This window comes from Semicossyphus pulcher, unplaced genomic scaffold (genome assembly GCF_022749685.1).
Source record: "Semicossyphus pulcher isolate SPU_LCO1_2020_fin unplaced genomic scaffold, fSemPul1.0.p SCAF_17, whole genome shotgun sequence".
Taxonomy (NCBI): Eukaryota; Metazoa; Chordata; class Actinopteri; order Labriformes; family Labridae; genus Semicossyphus; species Semicossyphus pulcher.
Genome location: NW_027211681.1, coordinates 22,267,274 through 22,284,874, shown reverse-complemented (window position 1 = coordinate 22,284,874; position 17,601 = coordinate 22,267,274). Strand labels below are relative to the sequence as shown.

Genomic DNA, 17,601 nt, shown 5'->3' with positions numbered 1-17,601 from the left:
ATAAGATAAAAAGACTAAAACACAGACTATTATTAAACAGAAAACAGAAAAATGTCATCTCTAAAAAGCAGGCCCGAAGATTGTTTGACATTTTGATAATTTACTTTGATTACTGAAGGAAATAATTATTAAATTACAAACCCATTAAATGAAGCATCACCAGAGGTACTACTCATCCTGGTGGATGACCTCTTTATGGTATTACCCAGTGTAGAAAGATGTCAGACACCTGCAATTAAAAACAAAACCATCAACTTCATTGATCATATTTATTATATGACATCAGCAGATTAAAATACATGTTTATTATGTACATATATGTAACAGGGGTGTTAGATAAAGTGCCAAATACCTTTGTTTTTTTCTTTTTTTTACAAAAACAAAACAAAAAAAAACATGGGATTAGTGGAAGACCATCACACCCGTTAAACCCTGGTCCCACGGTTCATTGCTTCACGAACGAGTAGCCATTAAGGAGGCTGAATTGCTCAGTGCTGGTCGTGGGACAGTTTGGCACGATTCACCCGGGAAGCAAACTCACGGTCTGGGAGAGGTGTGAAAACTGTCAGGGCGGGATGAATACTGGGTGTTTTTTATTTAGGTTTCTCGTGACATGGACCGACATCGACACTAGAACAGGGTCCGCCTCCTGAGCTGGATTGCAAAATACTCCCACCTCGACCGGATATTATTCAGAAGTGTTTTCAGAAATCCAGCATTTTTGCTTCAAGGTTAGTATGTGAGGAGGATAAACTGTTCCTAGATCAGAACCCGAGGGGGTTCCTGTTGTAAATATAAGACGACGAACTACACTGTCCAGACTTTTTGCATTTTTTTCTGACAAACAGAGGAAGTTTCTTTTAACAGTTGTTGGTCGGCGTGTGTGTGTTCCTCAGAAACGAGACAGTGACACAGAGATGATGGGTAGCACTTATTTGCATGTACGTATTTCAGGGTATTTTTTTTTTCTTTCAGGAGCTACAAAAGGTGGATAAAACAGGTTTCCCCCTCCTATTTATTATCCCCAAGTTTATTCCCGTACGGCAGTGATGGATGTACAGATACTCGGTGATGAAGACTCAAGTCTTTCTCCTACTACCAGCTGATCGAGACGCTGCAATTCTCCAGCAAAGTGTTTGTATTTGTGTCCGATGCTGAGCTGTTTGACTTAAAATTTTCCCGTGTGAGCTGTGAAGTTTGTTTGAGTCGTCTGTAGTCGAGGGTCACATGAAGAGCGTCTTCGGCTCTTTAATCGTCCTCCATGACGGTCATACAGCAAACTGTGGAAGCCTTACTAGCCCTATTTATGTTCTTCTTTATCTCTCCTTAATCGTTCCTCATTGACCCTGATAAATCCTGTTTTTACTCCCAACTAACTTTCCTCCTCCTCTTCTTCTACTTCTTCAGCCTCCTCCTGTTCAGTTTCATCCTCAGCTGGCACCTCCTCCTCCTCCTCCTCCTCCTCTCCTGCTTCTTCCAACTCTTCTGTTTCTTCTACCTCCTCCTCAGCTTTCTCCTCTGTCTCACCCTCCTCTTCTTCTACATTTTCCTCCATCTCTGCTGCCTCCTCTTCTTCTCCCCCCTCCTCTTCCTCCACTTCTGCCTCCTTGTTTTCCTCTTCTTCACCTTCTCCTTCCTCCTCCTTTGCATCCTCATTTTCTGCTCCTTCCTCACCTTCCTCTTCATTCTGTGCGCCTTCCTCATCACCCGCTTCCAGCTCCTGTTCTCCTTCCTCATCCTCCTCTTTAGCCTCCTCATCCTCCACTCCATCGTTCACTTCCTCTTCCTTTTCTGCTTCATCTTCTTCTACCTGGTCTTCTCCATTTTCCTCCCCCTCTTCATTTTCTTTCACCTCCTCCTCTTCCTCCTCGTCTCTGTTCTCCCCCTCTTCATCTGTGACTCCGTTCTGTTCGCTGTTGTGATTCTCCTCGTCTTCTTTCTCAGTTTCTACATGGTTCTGTTCCTCCTCTGTGAGCTCCTCTCTGTCGTCCTCTGTTTGGTCTTCAGCGTTGTCCTCGCAGATTGCTTCGCTGTCGTTCCTCCCGCCGCAGCTCCTCAGGTGTATGTGGTTGTGGTTGTTGTGCTCCAGGTCCTCCAGGGTGAGCTCGAACTGGAAGCGGTCGTGCTGCATGTGTCTGTCTGGGGGAGGTGAGGGGGACTGGGGCATCGTGTTCAGGTACCACTCCCTGTTCTCCTCCAGGGTGTCCAGCAGCTCCTGGGCGTCCGGGTGCACCAGGTCGGCCCACGTCTCCCACAGCGGGTGGACGATGTAGTCGATGAACCCCACCTAGGAAAGAAAAAAAGTGATAAAAGGTGGTGTTAAAATGCCAAAATTAAGACACGAAGATTGATACCTCACTCATGTCTGCGAGGTAAATAAAAAGCAGACGGTTAGCTTAGCTTAGCTTAGCGTAAAGAATGGAATCAGGGGGAAACAGCTAGCCTGGCTCTGTCTAAATGTGTTCAATCCATTGAAGTGTGAAAATAAATATTAGTGGTTATACAGCTCCCTCAAGGTGATGAGATTCAAAGACGTCACTCAACCCAATCACTAAATTATCCTGCACCTTTTACCCTCGTAAAATTAAAATTAGTTGTTTCTACACTTGAGCTTCTGTATGTTTTTATTTCAGATGTTATTTAAAACAGAGCCAGGCCTCTGCTTGGTTTCCAGTCTTTATGATTAGCTAAGCTAACGAGATGCCAGCTTCAGTTTTAAAACCACTATACAGTTATGAGATTGGTATTGATCTTCTAATCGATGCATTTTAGCTTGGCGACATTAGCGTGTAGCTCAAAATGTACCTGAATGGAGCCTTAATGAGCAGCTAGCATGGCTGTAGACCCACAAAGTCATGTTAACTAACACAGCTTTGTGAAAGGCTCATTCAGTGTTTACAACAAATAAAAGTTAAATTTCTCTCAGTTCGTGTTAAAGAGGATCTATGGGACGCCGACTAAGCTCAGAAGGTAGAGCAGGCGCCCCAAAGACAGAGGGTACAGGTCATGACGCAGCAGCCGCAGGCTCGACTCCCGCCCTCGGCCCTTTGCTGCACGTCATCCTCCGCTCCCTCCTCCCCATATTTCCTGTCTCTCTGAAGTTCGAATGAAGTCAACATGGCCAAAAAAATGAGGATCTCTGTGTGACCACTGTTCCTCTTTGCCAATGCAGTCTTCCTGTGTAGTTTCATTACATTCTTATTAAATTTGCCAACACCGCCACACATTACAAAACTATATAGTGTCTGTGAATGACGCCAACAATGGCCTCAAAAACCGCCATAAGCACCTCTGACAGTCTCACCATAAACTCAAAGGTTAAAGCTTCACCAAACACGCTTTGAAAGTGTAGCTATGTATAATACTGCCTCTGCCAGAAGCCTCTCAAAAAGCTTGTTCATGGCCCATTATTCATTTTGTGTTCTGACAGCTCCGAGTCTTCTAACATCCACATGTCCAGTTCATTAGTCTGAATTCATAGTAGTAACAGTGACATATTAAAAGAGGGAGAAAAAGAGAGATGTAATGTTACCTGACTCTTCTCCACAGAAGCAGTGTGTTTGTCACACATGGCGCTGATCTCCATCCCCCTCTCTCGCTCTTTGTCCCCCTGTCTGAAGAACTCCTCCATGATCCTCTCCGTCCACTGTCGGTACAACGGCAGCGCCTTGGTGGGGTTGCTCAGGTCTGCACAGTGCACCATGTTTCTCAACACCTAAAAACACACACACATAGTACAGTCGACATATTCAGTATATGTGTATGCAGTATGTGTGAGCAGCCATGCTTGCATGTACAGAGGACAAGTCACCTGTATCCGCTCTGTATAGTGGTCCAGGAGCAGCACACCTGAGCTGGTCACCTTCTTGGTCTCCACCATGGTCTTCAGGTCAGCCAGCAGGGTCATGTGTTTGGACATGTCTGTGGCCAACACCTGCAGACAGAGACGGTAAGAGAGATGTAGAAGTGAAGCACACAGATCCAAACTCATCTCTGTCCTCGTGTGTCAAATAGAGAGCATAGAGATTTAAAGTGAGGCTTTAGATTAACCTCTAATTTAAAACATTACCTGCAACACACCTGCCTTTTTGACAGATCGGATATGGCACATTGGAGTTCTGCAAACAATCTAGTTCCTACACGTTATGACAGAAGCCAGATTGGGCATTATTGTAGAGGCTCGTGGAGCCAATGGGAGTTTGTTCTCTGAAGTTAAGAAGGGTTTAATTACATTTTATTATAATTATATATGGAAGATTAAGAAGTGTGTAGCCTGGGGACATTATTTTTGGTGTCCAAAATGTTCTCGTCTCTGTTTGTAGTGAGAGTAGTGTTGCCTAATTGCTTTGTTTTTAACAATGACCTGCATACCGTGAAAGGATGTCTTGGTGCAGATATTCTTAATAACCTGATTTCAGGTGGTTACCCCTGAACCCTGAAATATTGACCCTTTCTCCCGCAGGCTAAATCATCATCAGATGATAATCGATGGGTTCAGAGAATGAAATTAAACACAATGAACTTGTATTGACTTAAATAAATAAAAATGGCGATAAGAATCCAAAACAGGATTCATATAAAATCCTAAAAAACAATGAAGCTGCACCGAAGATACAACGTGAGAGATGTCTCACACCATTAAACAAATCTAAGACTATTAAATAAGGCATTAACAGAGAACAGTAACCAAGATATCCATCCATCCATCATCTATACCGCTTATCCTGTTCAGGGTCGCGGGGGGCTGGAACCTATCCCAGCTGTCATTGGGCGAAGGGCGGGGTACACCCTGGACTGGTCGCCAGTCAATCACAGGGCCGACATATAGAGACAGACAACCTTTCACACTCACACCCACACCTATGGCCAATTTAGGGTCACCAATTAACCTTACAAGCATGTCTTTGGACTGTGGGAGGAAGCCAGAGACCCCGGAGGGAACCCATGCATTCACAGGGAGAACATGCAAACTCTGCACAGAAAGGCCCACCTTGCCCAAACCGGGGTTTGAACCGGTGACCTTATAGCTGTGAGGCAACAGTGCTAACCACTGCACTGCATTACTGTGCAGCCCGTAACTAAGATAAGAATTTTTAAAATAATTTATCTCGTAAGATTTCTTAGACATTGCCCTGACCATATCGATGACGAGCTTGCGAAGACTCTGACGCTGCCTCTTGGTGAGGTTCTGGAAGATGTCACAGTTTTCCTGGTGCAGAAGCTTGAAGCCGACAGCGAGGTGGTGGTTCTCCAGAACGGACTCATCGTTATACATGAGGGCCAGCTCCGAGTCTGAGCGCAGGGAAGAGGGACAGAGGCGCAGCAATTATCAAGAGATATTTTACATTCTGTCTATTTGTGTGTGTGTGTGTGTGTGTGTGTGTGTGTGTACACTCACTGGTGTTGATGAGGAACTGATTTGAAACACCCGGGTGATCGACATCATGGATGGCTGCAGCGAACAGAGCGGCGAGGATCTCCAGGTCTGTGAAGACGGCCTGACAGGGAGGAGGACAGAAGAGAGAGGAAACAGAATAACTCATCTGACCTTCAGACACATCACAATGTTATTCAAAGGTTTTTATCTGACCATGAACAATTTAAAAATCAATTCTGCAGTTACATCACTGTTGTTTTATCATGTCAAGAGAGCGTGTGTGCTTTCAACATACATCAAGAGCAGGAGTGGAGAGGAGGACGTGTGTGGACTGGGTGACATCTGCCGCATGGAGGCTGTTGTGGTACGCTACGTTTCCATGATAATGGTCCTCCAGGGTCATCACATAGGTGACAAAGGTGTCGACTGGGATCCGAAACGTCTTCAACAGCTCTCGTTCCTGAGGAGGGAGGAGGGGGAGCAGAACTTGTTTACACCCGGTACTGAGATCTGATCGCAAGCGGATCAGTTAAAGTCTGACATTAGAATGCGTCTCCACATGCGCCTCAGGAAACCACTTGTTATTAGATCTCACTTCATTTCTCTGTTTGCAAATAAGCACATATTGCATTAAACATTTAGTTTAAGTTTGATGCAAACAAAGAGAGAGGGAGTGAATATGGACAGGAGTGTTGACGGGATATAAAAACTGTCTCCGATCATGAAGCCGATTGTTACTCTACAGTTGGATGCAGACTGGAGGCTCTGTTAACAGCCACAAACAGAGAGATTGATCCACGCTACATTTACTCATCTCCTTTATGGAAAATCTGTATCCACAATGCACTGCATTTTTATAAACAACGATGACGTGTGCCGTCTCTTGTCTCTGTCCAGGCGCTGAGTCATAGCTAAGAGACTCATTCTGCGGGAGACACTGTTTCTAACTAGCTGAATAGCCACCTTCTACACCGATCAGCCATAACATTATGACCAGCTGCCTAATATTGTGTAGGTCCCCCTTTCTGCCACCACAACAGCCCTGACCCATCAAAGCATGGACTCCACTAGACCTCTGAAGGTGTGCTGAGGTATCTGGCACCAAGACGTTAGCAGCAGATGCTTTCAGTCCTGTAAGTTACAAAGTGGGGCCTCCATGGATCGCACTTGTGGGCCAACCCTCACTTCCCACGCGTTTCAGTGAGCCTTGGCCGCACATGAATCTATCCTTTTGGTTGGTACTGACCACTGCAGAACGGAAACACCCCAAAAGAGCCGGAGATGCTCGGAACCAGTCGTCTAGCCATCACAGTTTGGCTCTTGTCAAAGTCGCTCACATTTTTCCTGCTTCCAACACGTCAACAACGCGGACAAAATGTTCACTTGCTGCCCAACATATCCCTCCCACTGACAAGAGCCATTATAACGAGATAATCAACGTTTTTCACTTCACCTGTCAGTGGTCATAATGTTATGAAAGATCGGTGTATATTAGCCTTGTGCATAGTTGGCCACAAAGCTCTAATAACTCCTCTGTAGCTCCACCCTGTCATCCATAAATGGTTACTTCTGGCTGCTAATAAGCAACATAATGCCAAACTCGACTCTTCAAAATAGCAGTCCACAAATGAAAAGGTAGCATCCCAGTGACTTCTTCCACTGCTACCATAAAGTCTGTGATTCACACCCATACTTCGGGCCAGGTGCCAGGTGTAACAAAGCCCCAGCCACACCAATAGGAGAACGTCACACACAGCACATCAACCAGCTAACAAACACTTTAGGTGAGAGCAATCACAGAGACAACACGCACTCCCACGCGTTCACACTCATTTTGTTTACCTGGAAGATGGCATACATGATGCAGCTGAGAGGTCTGTTGTTGGAGAATTCAGCTACTCTGAATATGTTAAAACTCCACTTGTCAAGGTCCTCCAAATCCTGCTCGAACACAACACGCACACAGGGAAACATCATGTCATGTTTAGAGTCAGAAACACACACATTTTAAATACAAAAAAATACATCAAACAAGCATGTCATTGTTTAAGGGTTGAAAGAAAAGATGGTGCTATTGTTTTCCCCTCTTCTATGCAGCATCACAGTCCTAGAGAAACTGTGTACTTGTATCTGGTTGAAGTGACAATAAAGAAAAATGTACTTGACTTGATCATTTAAAAATTACATGCAACAGACTTCAGTTTAAAGAGGTAGATAATTAACCGCATTTATCAAATTACCAGCATTATGTATCACTTACAGAACTTAATCTATTCCAAATGTAAATTACAAACAATGTCCTAATAATAAAAACAATTAAATTAGAGAAAAAACAACCAATGAACCAGCCTATTTGTAATAACTTCAGAGCTGATACGTTCACAGGATATTTTTATTGACAGAAAATATGAATAAAAAATAATATTTTCTGTATTTCTTTGTCTTCTGTGACACCAAACTGAATGCTTTTTGGATTCATCCTTTAAAGCCTTTAAAATCTATCCTTCGCGTTTAATAAATTGTAATGGTTCCTTTTCAATATTTTTGACATATTATGAAACAAAACAAACTAAGAACTGAATAAGTGGTAATCTCGAAGATCTTCGTTCTCTTTGGTGGCACCTATGGTGATAAACAGTAACTGCGGGAGCACACTACCCAGATATCCAGACAGTGCTGCATGTGTGACGTCCACGGTTGGCTCCGGTTGTAACTCTTGATTTTCCTTGCTGACGGTCGCTTTCCTTTTCAGCCTGTTTGCCTTCATCTGAGCGTTGAGTTTGTTTCTTTGTCTTTGGATTTTCATGTATTTTTGGTGACTGCCAGGGTCAGCCCTACACATGGATCTGTATGTGACTGACTGACTGAGTAACTCAGTGAGTGACGGTACTTTCAGAGCCGTAGAGAGAGAGTTGGGACATCGCAATGGCGGATCATGGAGCATATTGGACCTCCAATGATGTGACTCTCTGTCTATACAGCTCTGGATACTTTGTTTCGCTGCTTGTCCGCTGTCCTCACCTACGTCCGCAGAGCGCACCTGCTTTCAAACACGTTGTCATCGGCCTCATAAGGACAGTCCTGCCCACAAAAGCGCAGGTTTTGACCTAGTCTTGTTGAAGTTGTATCTGTCGTCATCGATCTTTTCTTTGTTTGTTCAGCCATAGTAGATTACTGTTTACTCGCAACACTTGCAGAGACCGGAAAAGCAGCCGCTTAGCTCCGCCTACCCTCTCTGACAGACCAACCACTGCTGGCTGATGGAAAACGCGTCACTAACTGGGCGCCGCTTGTGATTTTTTTCGTGAAAGACGCACCAGACACCCGGCCTGTAATACTGCAACTGCAAATATCTGGTGGGATTTTGGTTCACAGAAACAGAATCCAACCAAAATTTTAGGACCTCAAAAGCTACTTAAAAATCTTAAAAACTTAAAAAAACTCTTTTTTTACATAATGCATGTCCCACATGACTCCTCTGGCTTCAATCTAAGTGTGACACTGAAAAGCGTCTCAGGTGTTTATCACTATAACAACAAAACAATAAAATTACACTTTACTTTACTTACATTACTACTTTCTTCACACTGCTGGAAGAGACAAACAAGGCAACATTTAAACTAAGAAAAAGACTCTACGAGCCCCTGAAGTCCTAAAAGATGATATTTTGTTCTATTTATCTTCTGCGAACAAGATAACATAAATATTATCAGTGTTCACAGAGCTCAGTCCAAGTCTGAACAGGCATTGATTTGTGCACCTTGTTCCGAGTGAGTCATAGAGAACATATAAACAACGAGACCTTGGCTAGTTCGTCCTCGTGGTCCGTGTTGACTCCGAAGCGAGGCATGGAAGTGCTGGAGAGGCTGGAGCTGTGAGACAGTTTCCTCACTCCACTGATGTGACTCATAGGTTTGTCTTTCAGGGTCGGAGACGGGATCTCAACCTCGTTCTGCTTGTCTGCAGATTGATGGACAAGCACATGCATTTAAAGAGTTAGTGTTTTTATTTGGCAAATGTTACAAATAGGAGGTAGACAGAAAACGGGATTCTGGTCCCACTCACCCATGAAGGTGCTGGAGATGTATTCCGACACCTGGTTACCAGAGCGACTCATCTCTGACAGGTGGGACAGCTCTCGGTTCAGCATCCTCTTAAACTGTAGCGGAATAAAACAGAGAAACGAATCAAGGATGTGCTGATCTCAGAAGTTTTAGGGAAGATTGTTTATCTGAGGCTGAAATAATAATATAGAAATCATAATTCAGTTCTCTTTTTGGATTTGGGGATTTGGATTCTCAGGGTTTAAGGTTTCAGTAACATGAAACCTTAAACCTATTTTAAAAGGCAAAAATTCAAAGGATTACTGACATGGCGGAAGATATATTGAATTTTTGAGCTGGACCAAAAATAGACTCAATCTACGTGAATTGAGCACCAATATGGCGATGCAAAAGTACTGAGATGAGACTTATCTAATAAATGACTTTATAGAGGAATGTGTAACAGACTGCTGTCATTTCAGCAGTGATGCTCTGTTACATGTGCTGCAGACAGTAAAACTGGTAAACTGGGGACACTACTGTGCTGGACAAACTTTACCCCAAGCACACCCCTTTCCCACCAAAATTAGCGCGTTGACGCAGGTTTTACAGACCCGCTAATAAATGTCTCTGTTCCCATTGCCAGTGGAGTATACTGCTTTAGGCCTGATGTCACGAACGCACCGGAAACAGGGTTATAAAACAAAAGTATGCACACAAGAACTTACATTATACTCTTTGGTAAGTAGCATGGAGGCCAGTGAAGATATGAGGGTGGTTAGGTCTTTATTGTATCTATTACTTCTTCAGTCTATTTATCAAACCCTGCGCCAACAAACTTGGAACGATCGAGCGCTGCTTGGATGGAGACAGGCTTCATAGTATCGCGCCGGAAAGGGGTAGGAGATAAGCAAGTCGACACGGGTTTTGTGTTCCATTGCCGATCAGAGCTGAGGCGATAATTACCCGGGTCTACTGCAGAATCTTTTGACCCGGGTCTGAATGCCGATTGTAACCTTTCCCACTAAGTTAGCGGGTGTTAGTGGGTTTTTTGACCCTTGGGAAAGAAGCTCTATAAACCAGTACCAAACATCTGTTAGAGGCCCAGATCTGGCAACATTATAGGCTGAATTGAGCATTATGAGCTTGAGCATTATTATTGAACATTTTTTACAGGGTTGCCTCAGATGTTGTTCAAACAAAGATATGTTCTCCGGTAGGATAATTTATAAATGAACACTGGATTTTACTGTTGTAAAAAATAAACATAAGATGACTTTAAGTAAGTAGATAACAATAGAAAAGGATAAAAGCATCAAAATACATCAAAACTGTAATGTGTATTTGAAACATAGACTTTATACAGATGGAGGTATATTTATTATAAACCTATATAAGCCTGCTGATGTCGACCTACCTTGTTGGATGCCATCTCGCTGACAGAGCGGTGTGTCTGAATGGTCTCCAACTGGTCTAAACACCAGTCCAGCTCCTCCAGTGTGTCCAGGGCGAGCTGCTGGTACTGCTGGTCTGATAGTGAAGCCCTGGGACTGACACACACTCCACCCAGAGGAGACCTCCTGCAGACACAACAGATAGTCAGACTATCCAGCAGCTCTATGCTAACTTCAGTTAGTAACAAGTTAGCAACATCCTCATATTTCTGGAAAATCAGTTTGTACTGACTTGACTGTCGGTGTGGAGACGTTGGCAAGGATGGTGAAGTTGCTCCGTACTGATCGCAGACTGGCCAAAACCTAAAATCAGGGCATCACAGTATGTATTCAGAATTACCTCAGAGAAACAAACATGTCCTAATAAGAGGCTTTAATAAGTGATAAAGTGTTGTAACTAAGCCTCACTTGAGCAAAAGGTGTGACAATGAAGTCCTCTCCTGTGTGCCTACGAGAGATTTAAAAATAGATGAAGCAGAGATGATAGAAAGATTTTTCCCAAAAAGTAAGCTAAAAAATGCTCTCTCCCTTTCACTCATTCTTTCTGTCTTTCTCCATGATTCTCACCCTTCACTGGCGAGGGATGAGTTTCGTGAGACCGTCTTGGGTGACATGTCATAGTCCGAGTCAGAGCGGTAGAGGAAGGACTCCCTCCTCTGGCCCTGGGGAAAGGAGGTGTGCAGCGTGAGGCCTGGACTCTGCGAACCCAGCGGGGTGTGACCTGGTGACACGCCATTTTCTGCTTCGTAGCTGAAGAAAGAGGGAAGGGACATTTTTTGATGATTAGAGAGGACAGAAACTAAAAATACTGTCGCTTTCTGCCAGATAATGTTTCTTAGAAAACAGAGGTAAGTTGTGAGTAAACCTGTCAGAGTCTGCTTGTGTGATGGAGATGCGCGGTGGGATGCGGAGGGGAAGAGTTGTTGGTCGCGACACGTTGTTCAGGACCTCTGGTGAACGCGTGCGGTCTCGAGGGCGGAGCCAGCAGGGGACCTGTAGAGCCAGAAGAAGGAGATTGTCAAGGATACCCGTCAACAATAGCTTCAAAGGTGTCTGGAAAAATTTTAATATAAACAATACTATTTTTTCTGACCAATAAAAAAAAGAAGCAATAAAGAATTTGAATATGTATGTATTTTTCTTTTCTTTTTTGTGGGGTTACTTTTGCCTGTATTTGATCAAAACACCCGCAGATAGACAGAAAAGGTGGGGGGATAGAGAGATGATGACTGCACAGATGAAAGAAAGTGTAAAAAATGTATTGACTACTATAAAGGCAACCCCCCCTCGAGTTTGGTTTGCGTTCACACGGCAGCTTTGACCAGCGGACCAAAAGTTTTGATGCGCGGGGAAACTGCTCTCTGATTGGTCAGAATTTCCACGTGGGAAAACTCCCTGAAGTCAACAAATAGGGAGAGCACACTGATCAATCACACTCAACATGATCATCGGAGGTTTTTTACTATTAACCGACATTGTTCCACATTTCGACCAGTCTCCTTTAGTTTTTCACAGTTTGAACACCTCCGTGTTCTTGTGCGTGTACACAAGCATTTGTGAAATTGTTTGGTCAGCCCATATTTCTATTTCCTCGTCACTCCCCCACGTCTGTTCTCTACTCATCTCACTGCCTGGCTGTGTGGTTGTCTCTGCACCTGTTACCAACCCACAATGCACTGTGTTTTGGTTTGCTTCCTGTGTTAGGTCCTGCTTTAAGTTTGGAAACGGATCGAGGCCCGTCTTTTCTAGCGGACCATGGTCCGGTTGTTTGGTCTGCATCAGAGTTCGATTGCGCGTTCACACCTGTACAAATGTCCGGACCAAAGCTGTCAGGTATGAAAGCACCCTAAGTTGTTTCTTGTTTTGTGCATCACTTTGTTTGGTTAAGTTTGTTTACATTTCAAGATTTTGTATGTTTCAAAATGTTGAAATCATTTATAAAACTAAAGGTGGAAAAGGTTGATAAATGCGTTGTTTATAGTTACATTTTTGTTGCATTTTAATTTGAAGATTGATTTGCACAGCGTTACCATATCATAATGACAGTGAACTTAACTATACACTGTGATGCTTTATCTGTAATCATGCATCAAGCATTCATATTGAACTGAAATCTAGGAAGCCGTTGAGTCCCTGTATTGGTAGGAAAAAGTACTTTGAAATTGTAAACACAGAATCATGGTTTGTTAGAAAGCCAGCTTGTATAAACAATTTGTCAAATGCATGGTCCTAATTTCTCCTTAATTCTACATTCACAGGAGGTAGGGGGGTTAATGGGGGCCCATAGCCCACTTCAACCCCAGGGCCCCAAAGCAAGTTATTGCACCCATGCTTCCTCTCAGTACCTGGAGACTAGACGAGAGTCTTCTGCTCCTCCCTCTGCGTAGCTCAGCCCCCAGTGTGGCCCCGGACGTATAAGATCGGCTGTAGCGAGATGACTCCGCCTTCTCCCCAGCACCTGTTATATCTGTGTCATTACCCTGAGAGACAAGAGGGAGGGCAGGAAAAACAGATGAAACACTTTTGTCTTTGGAAATAAAAAAAGCACCATGCTTATAATCATAAAAAAACAAAGTCAGTAAAATATTAACTTGATCAATAATGTTGTCATTTTGTCAGATTTACCAAACCCTGTTGATTTGCCTTATTTGAATTCTGACGAGGGATGAAACTTCCTCAAAAACACCGCCTATAAATTATAAATGTATGTGTGTTTGTATTTGTGTGTGACTGTGCGCGTGTTCGGCTACATGCATGCGTGTGTGTTTGGTGTGTGAGTGTGTGTGTGTGTGTGTCTGGGATAAGGCCTCTACAGACCGAGCTCTTAGAGGATGATCTGCACTGCAGTACCGTAGCAACAAAACACTAGGGGAATGGTAGCAGTTGCTAGGCAACAGTGCCGTGTTGCTTCCATGCTGCGTTTGATGTCGTCCAGACCCAGATGTGGAGAGATGCTCACACACATACACATACACATGTACAGTACAAATAAAAACATACACATAGGTTTGGGTATCCCGTCAGCATTATCAACAAAGGAGCGGTTAAAAAACACACAGTGTTATGTCCTTAAGCAAAGATGTTACCTTTAAAATAAAATAGCTCGTTTACATAGAGGACATATTTAGCTGGGGCTCATTTACATAGAGGACTGTGACTGAGTGGAGGCTGAAGGAGACAGACTGACCACTCTGACTAGTGAGTGCGTCCTCAGACCTTGACAACAAGAACAAAGGGAGCCTTGGATGTGTGAAAGTCACGAGGTCTGTGTGTCATGTAAGGATTCAAGGAAACACTCACACAGCTGACTCTGACTGTCGCTCTGCCTTGAATCTACTCCCACAGAAAAAAAAAAGTTATCAGATATTTTTGTGTGCATCCCTGGTTGTTTATATTCGCCATCTCACCTCTTCTCCAGTCACAGACAGCACGCTGCGGCTCTTCTTCATTCTGATCGGCTCGTTCTGGGCCCCAGGGCGGAGCGTTCCGGAACCCAGGCAGCAGAGCAGGTGGAGAGCCAGGACCGGAGAGGTCAAAGGTCACTGCAAGGTCAAACCGGGGTCAGACCGGGTCACAACCGGCCCCCATTGGAGCTGACTCAGCAAGCAGACCGCCTCGCTCGCGCTCTGTCCGCACCTCGGTCTTCAGGTGGCTGAAACCAGGCGTCCAAACCTGACGCTATCGTGCTAACGGTGCATTTAAGTGCCCCTTGGACGCTCCAGGTTCAGTCTGAGGTGGATGACCTTTGTTTTGATCAATTGTACTTTGGAAGAAAGGAGAATCAAGAAAAATTCACTCCATTTCAGTGTGAGCGAGGACTTTCCAGGACAAAATAAGTCCGCCTGCATGTCGCCTTGCTTTGGCGAGACAAGCCAAAGGGATATCCCGCTCAGAGTTCATGATGTCACAGCTGAAAAAAACCTTTCCCAAGTTTCCTATGATGTTTATCCAACTTGGAGTCGTAGTAATAGTACACCTGATCCCACATGAAAGCAGTTTTCCAACCATTAATAATCCAGGTCCAGTTTGGGGGATGGATTTGCACCAAGTCTCCCCTGCCTCAGATCAGTTCCCCATTGTCTCACTGATCAGTCAGATCCAAATTCTGCACAGAGAGGAGTCCAGATCTCAGAGCCCAGGTCTGTTATGCCGGGATGCATCCTTGAATCTGTCCCAGCGTGTCCTCTCCGGTGTAGATTCCCTGTGAAAAAAACAGAAATGATTAGCTGATTTTGTGAGTCATCTTCTTTTAGAACTGTCTGTCCTGTTTTCGTGTAATGAAGTCTCTTGATGCATCGTTAAATATGATAAAGCCTTATCCCACGTATACAGTACTCCTCTAGTAATGTAAACCAGCTTTGGAGATTTTTTCGGGGGACAGAAGCCTTTTGTTTTCTGATGCATGAACAAAACAAAGAAATGATGGGAAAAAAAATCCCAATTTGTTGACTAACATCCCGACAAATGATTGGTTGACTAATAGAGGGGGCTGCCCTGACAAAATATTTTTGGCATTGCAGGAGCTGTACCTACATTGTGGCTAATTCTGAGCAGATACTGCAACACCAAAGCTGTCTGATGTTATATAATTACACTGAGCAGTCCGAGATGACCTAATTCCATTGGATAGGACAGATTCAGCATATCAGAGTGTTTCATATCGAGCTGGTAAACAGACAAATAGTGGAGTGGAGACGACTTCTACCAGGGGTCATGAACAAGAACACACCCACTCAATGGAAGAACTCCCACACCAGAGTCTGCACACATTAGTTTAAAAAAGGCTGTGTGGAGAAATCAACAAATGACACAGTGACATATATACACACACACAGGCAATTAGATATTTAAGCACATATGACTGCCACCAGTACCACCTCCACTACAGATAAAGCAGCTTATAAAACCAAGCAGCAATGCATCAATATGCAGCTCAACTACCAGCCTGCTCTTCTGTTACAAAACACCCAAATATATATATTTATATAGAAGGAAAAAGACCCTGAATCCATGCATACTTGAGGACAGCCCTGCCATCACGCCTGTTTGCACACACTGCATGAGATATGTGTCAGACAGACACACATACACACACACACACAGAGTCAGGCTGCAGCATGTAAGAATAAAAACACTCTCACCTTGATCGCCTCAAGATCAATGAAAAGATGGGCTGGGCCTCGTCTTCTTGCTTTCTTTCACCCGTCTCCCTCCTTCATCGCTCCCTCTGTCTCTCTGCAGACGAGCTGTGTGTCACCACAGTGAGAGAAAAAACACTTGCCGTCTTCATGAATATCCGCGGCTTCACCAGCCTCCCTCCCTCCCTGTCTCTCCTCTCCTCCCTCTCCCCTGCCACAGTGGTCTCCCCCAGTCACCCCCCACCACCTCCACCAACACAGCCTCCGTGGAGAAGCCCATCTCCCCTCCCCTCCCTCCTCCCGCACAGACGCACACTGTGTCCATTAATCCCATACAACAGCCTCCGCTCCTCCTCTCTCCATCGGTACCCCCCTGCCTTTTTTTTCTCCTCCTGCCTCTTATTAGCAGCCTCGCGCCGATTCTGTGCTTCAATAGTCAGGCGTGATTTCTCTCCATTATTCGCACCCACACACAGAGCACATTTATACGGGAACACGCAGGTCATATTAAAAAATCACAAGAGGGTTTCGTGGTTCCTGTTACTCACTCTGCTATTTTCTCCCATGTCCTTATACAGTCATTCAAGGACATGCAGGAAAATTATCCATTCAAGCCCTCGATTGCTTTAAATCTACACTCTATGAATTTCATCATTTAAACAGAAACAAGACAGTTGATTAACTAATCAGCTGATTTATCTTAGAAAATATTGGATAATTGCCATCATATGTTCCCAGAGCCCAAAATGAAGTCTTCAAATCACTATATTTGTTCGACCAACTGTCCCAAACACAAAAATATTCAGGTCATCATAAAGTCAGACAACTGAAGAGAGCAAATACTCAAACATTTGTCACTTTTGCTTGAAATAAGGACTTAATTATTTATTGAACAAATATTACAGGCTGTAAAAAAGAAACAATTGTCTGAGTGGAAAGTCATGAAAGTAATGCCTGAATGACTGCAAATATGCCCTGACCAAGAAACGTGACAAATACTTGAAAAATCGGAATTCACATTTGAATCTGAAGAGATGTCTTTTCTATTTATATATTTAGCTCAGAGAAGTGTGTTTCATTTCCCCTTTGGTAGAACACGATGAACTTTAGACCTGTGGTTCTCAACTGATGGTTCGGGACCCAAAAGTGGGTCGCAGAGCTGTTTTCAGCGGGTCTTGGGGGAAAAAAACAGTTGTGGCAAAAAGTCGATGCCGCGCTTTTATTTTGAAAGACATGGGTTTCCTTTGACATGCGTGCAGTAGTGGTGTAGTTTAGTTAAGAAAAGAGTTATTTAAAGATCTAATCTTGAGGATTTCAGTTTTGTTCTCTTTGGCGCCTCTAACGGCGATAATTACAGGAGCACACTTCCCAATTTAACCAGATCCAGCTCCGGTTGTAACTCTTGATTTTCCCCGCTGATGGTCGCTTTCCTTTTAAGACTGTTTGCCTTCATCTGAGCGTCCAATTTGTTAAGCTCCGCCTACCCTCTCTGGCAGACCAACCATTGCTGGGTGATGGAAAAGGCGTCACTAACTGGGCGCCGCTTGTGATTTTTTCCGCAAATGTCGCCACAGACACCCGGTCTGTAA

The 17,601-nt window shown here is 44.0% G+C and overlaps 1 protein-coding gene across 1 annotated transcript; it reads right to left on the bottom strand.

Moving 5' to 3' along the window:
• Positions 1–260: 260 nt before the first annotated feature.
• LOC138595284 (3',5'-cyclic-AMP phosphodiesterase 4C-like) lies at positions 261–16,187 on the bottom strand. Its single transcript, XM_069666650.1, has 17 exons — positions 16,016–16,187; positions 14,282–15,075; positions 13,220–13,354; positions 11,740–11,867; positions 11,442–11,624; positions 11,283–11,322; positions 11,107–11,177; positions 10,838–11,000; positions 9,443–9,536; positions 9,180–9,337; positions 7,220–7,318; positions 5,673–5,837; positions 5,399–5,498; positions 5,138–5,292; positions 3,812–3,934; positions 3,533–3,715; positions 261–2,287 (listed from the first exon to the last, which is right to left on the bottom strand). The coding sequence occupies exons 2-17, from the start codon at positions 14,321–14,323 to the stop codon at positions 1,373–1,375; spliced, it is 2,754 nt and encodes a 917-aa protein (XP_069522751.1). The 5' UTR covers positions 14,324–15,075; positions 16,016–16,187; the 3' UTR covers positions 261–1,372.
• Positions 16,188–17,601: the final 1,414 nt, after the last annotated feature.

Coding starts and splice junctions, on each gene's coding strand:
- LOC138595284 (XM_069666650.1), bottom strand. CDS start 14,323: ATGAAGAAGAGCCGCAGCGTGCTGTCTGTGACTGGAGAAGAG. Junction 11,625..11,739: donor ACACAAGCAGACTCTGACAG/GTTTACTCACAA, acceptor CTCTTTCTTCAG/CTACGAAGCAGAAAATGGCG. Junction 3,935..5,137: donor GCAAGCTCGTCATCGATATG/GTCAGGGCAATG, acceptor CTCTGTCTGCAG/GTGTTGGCCACAGACATGTC.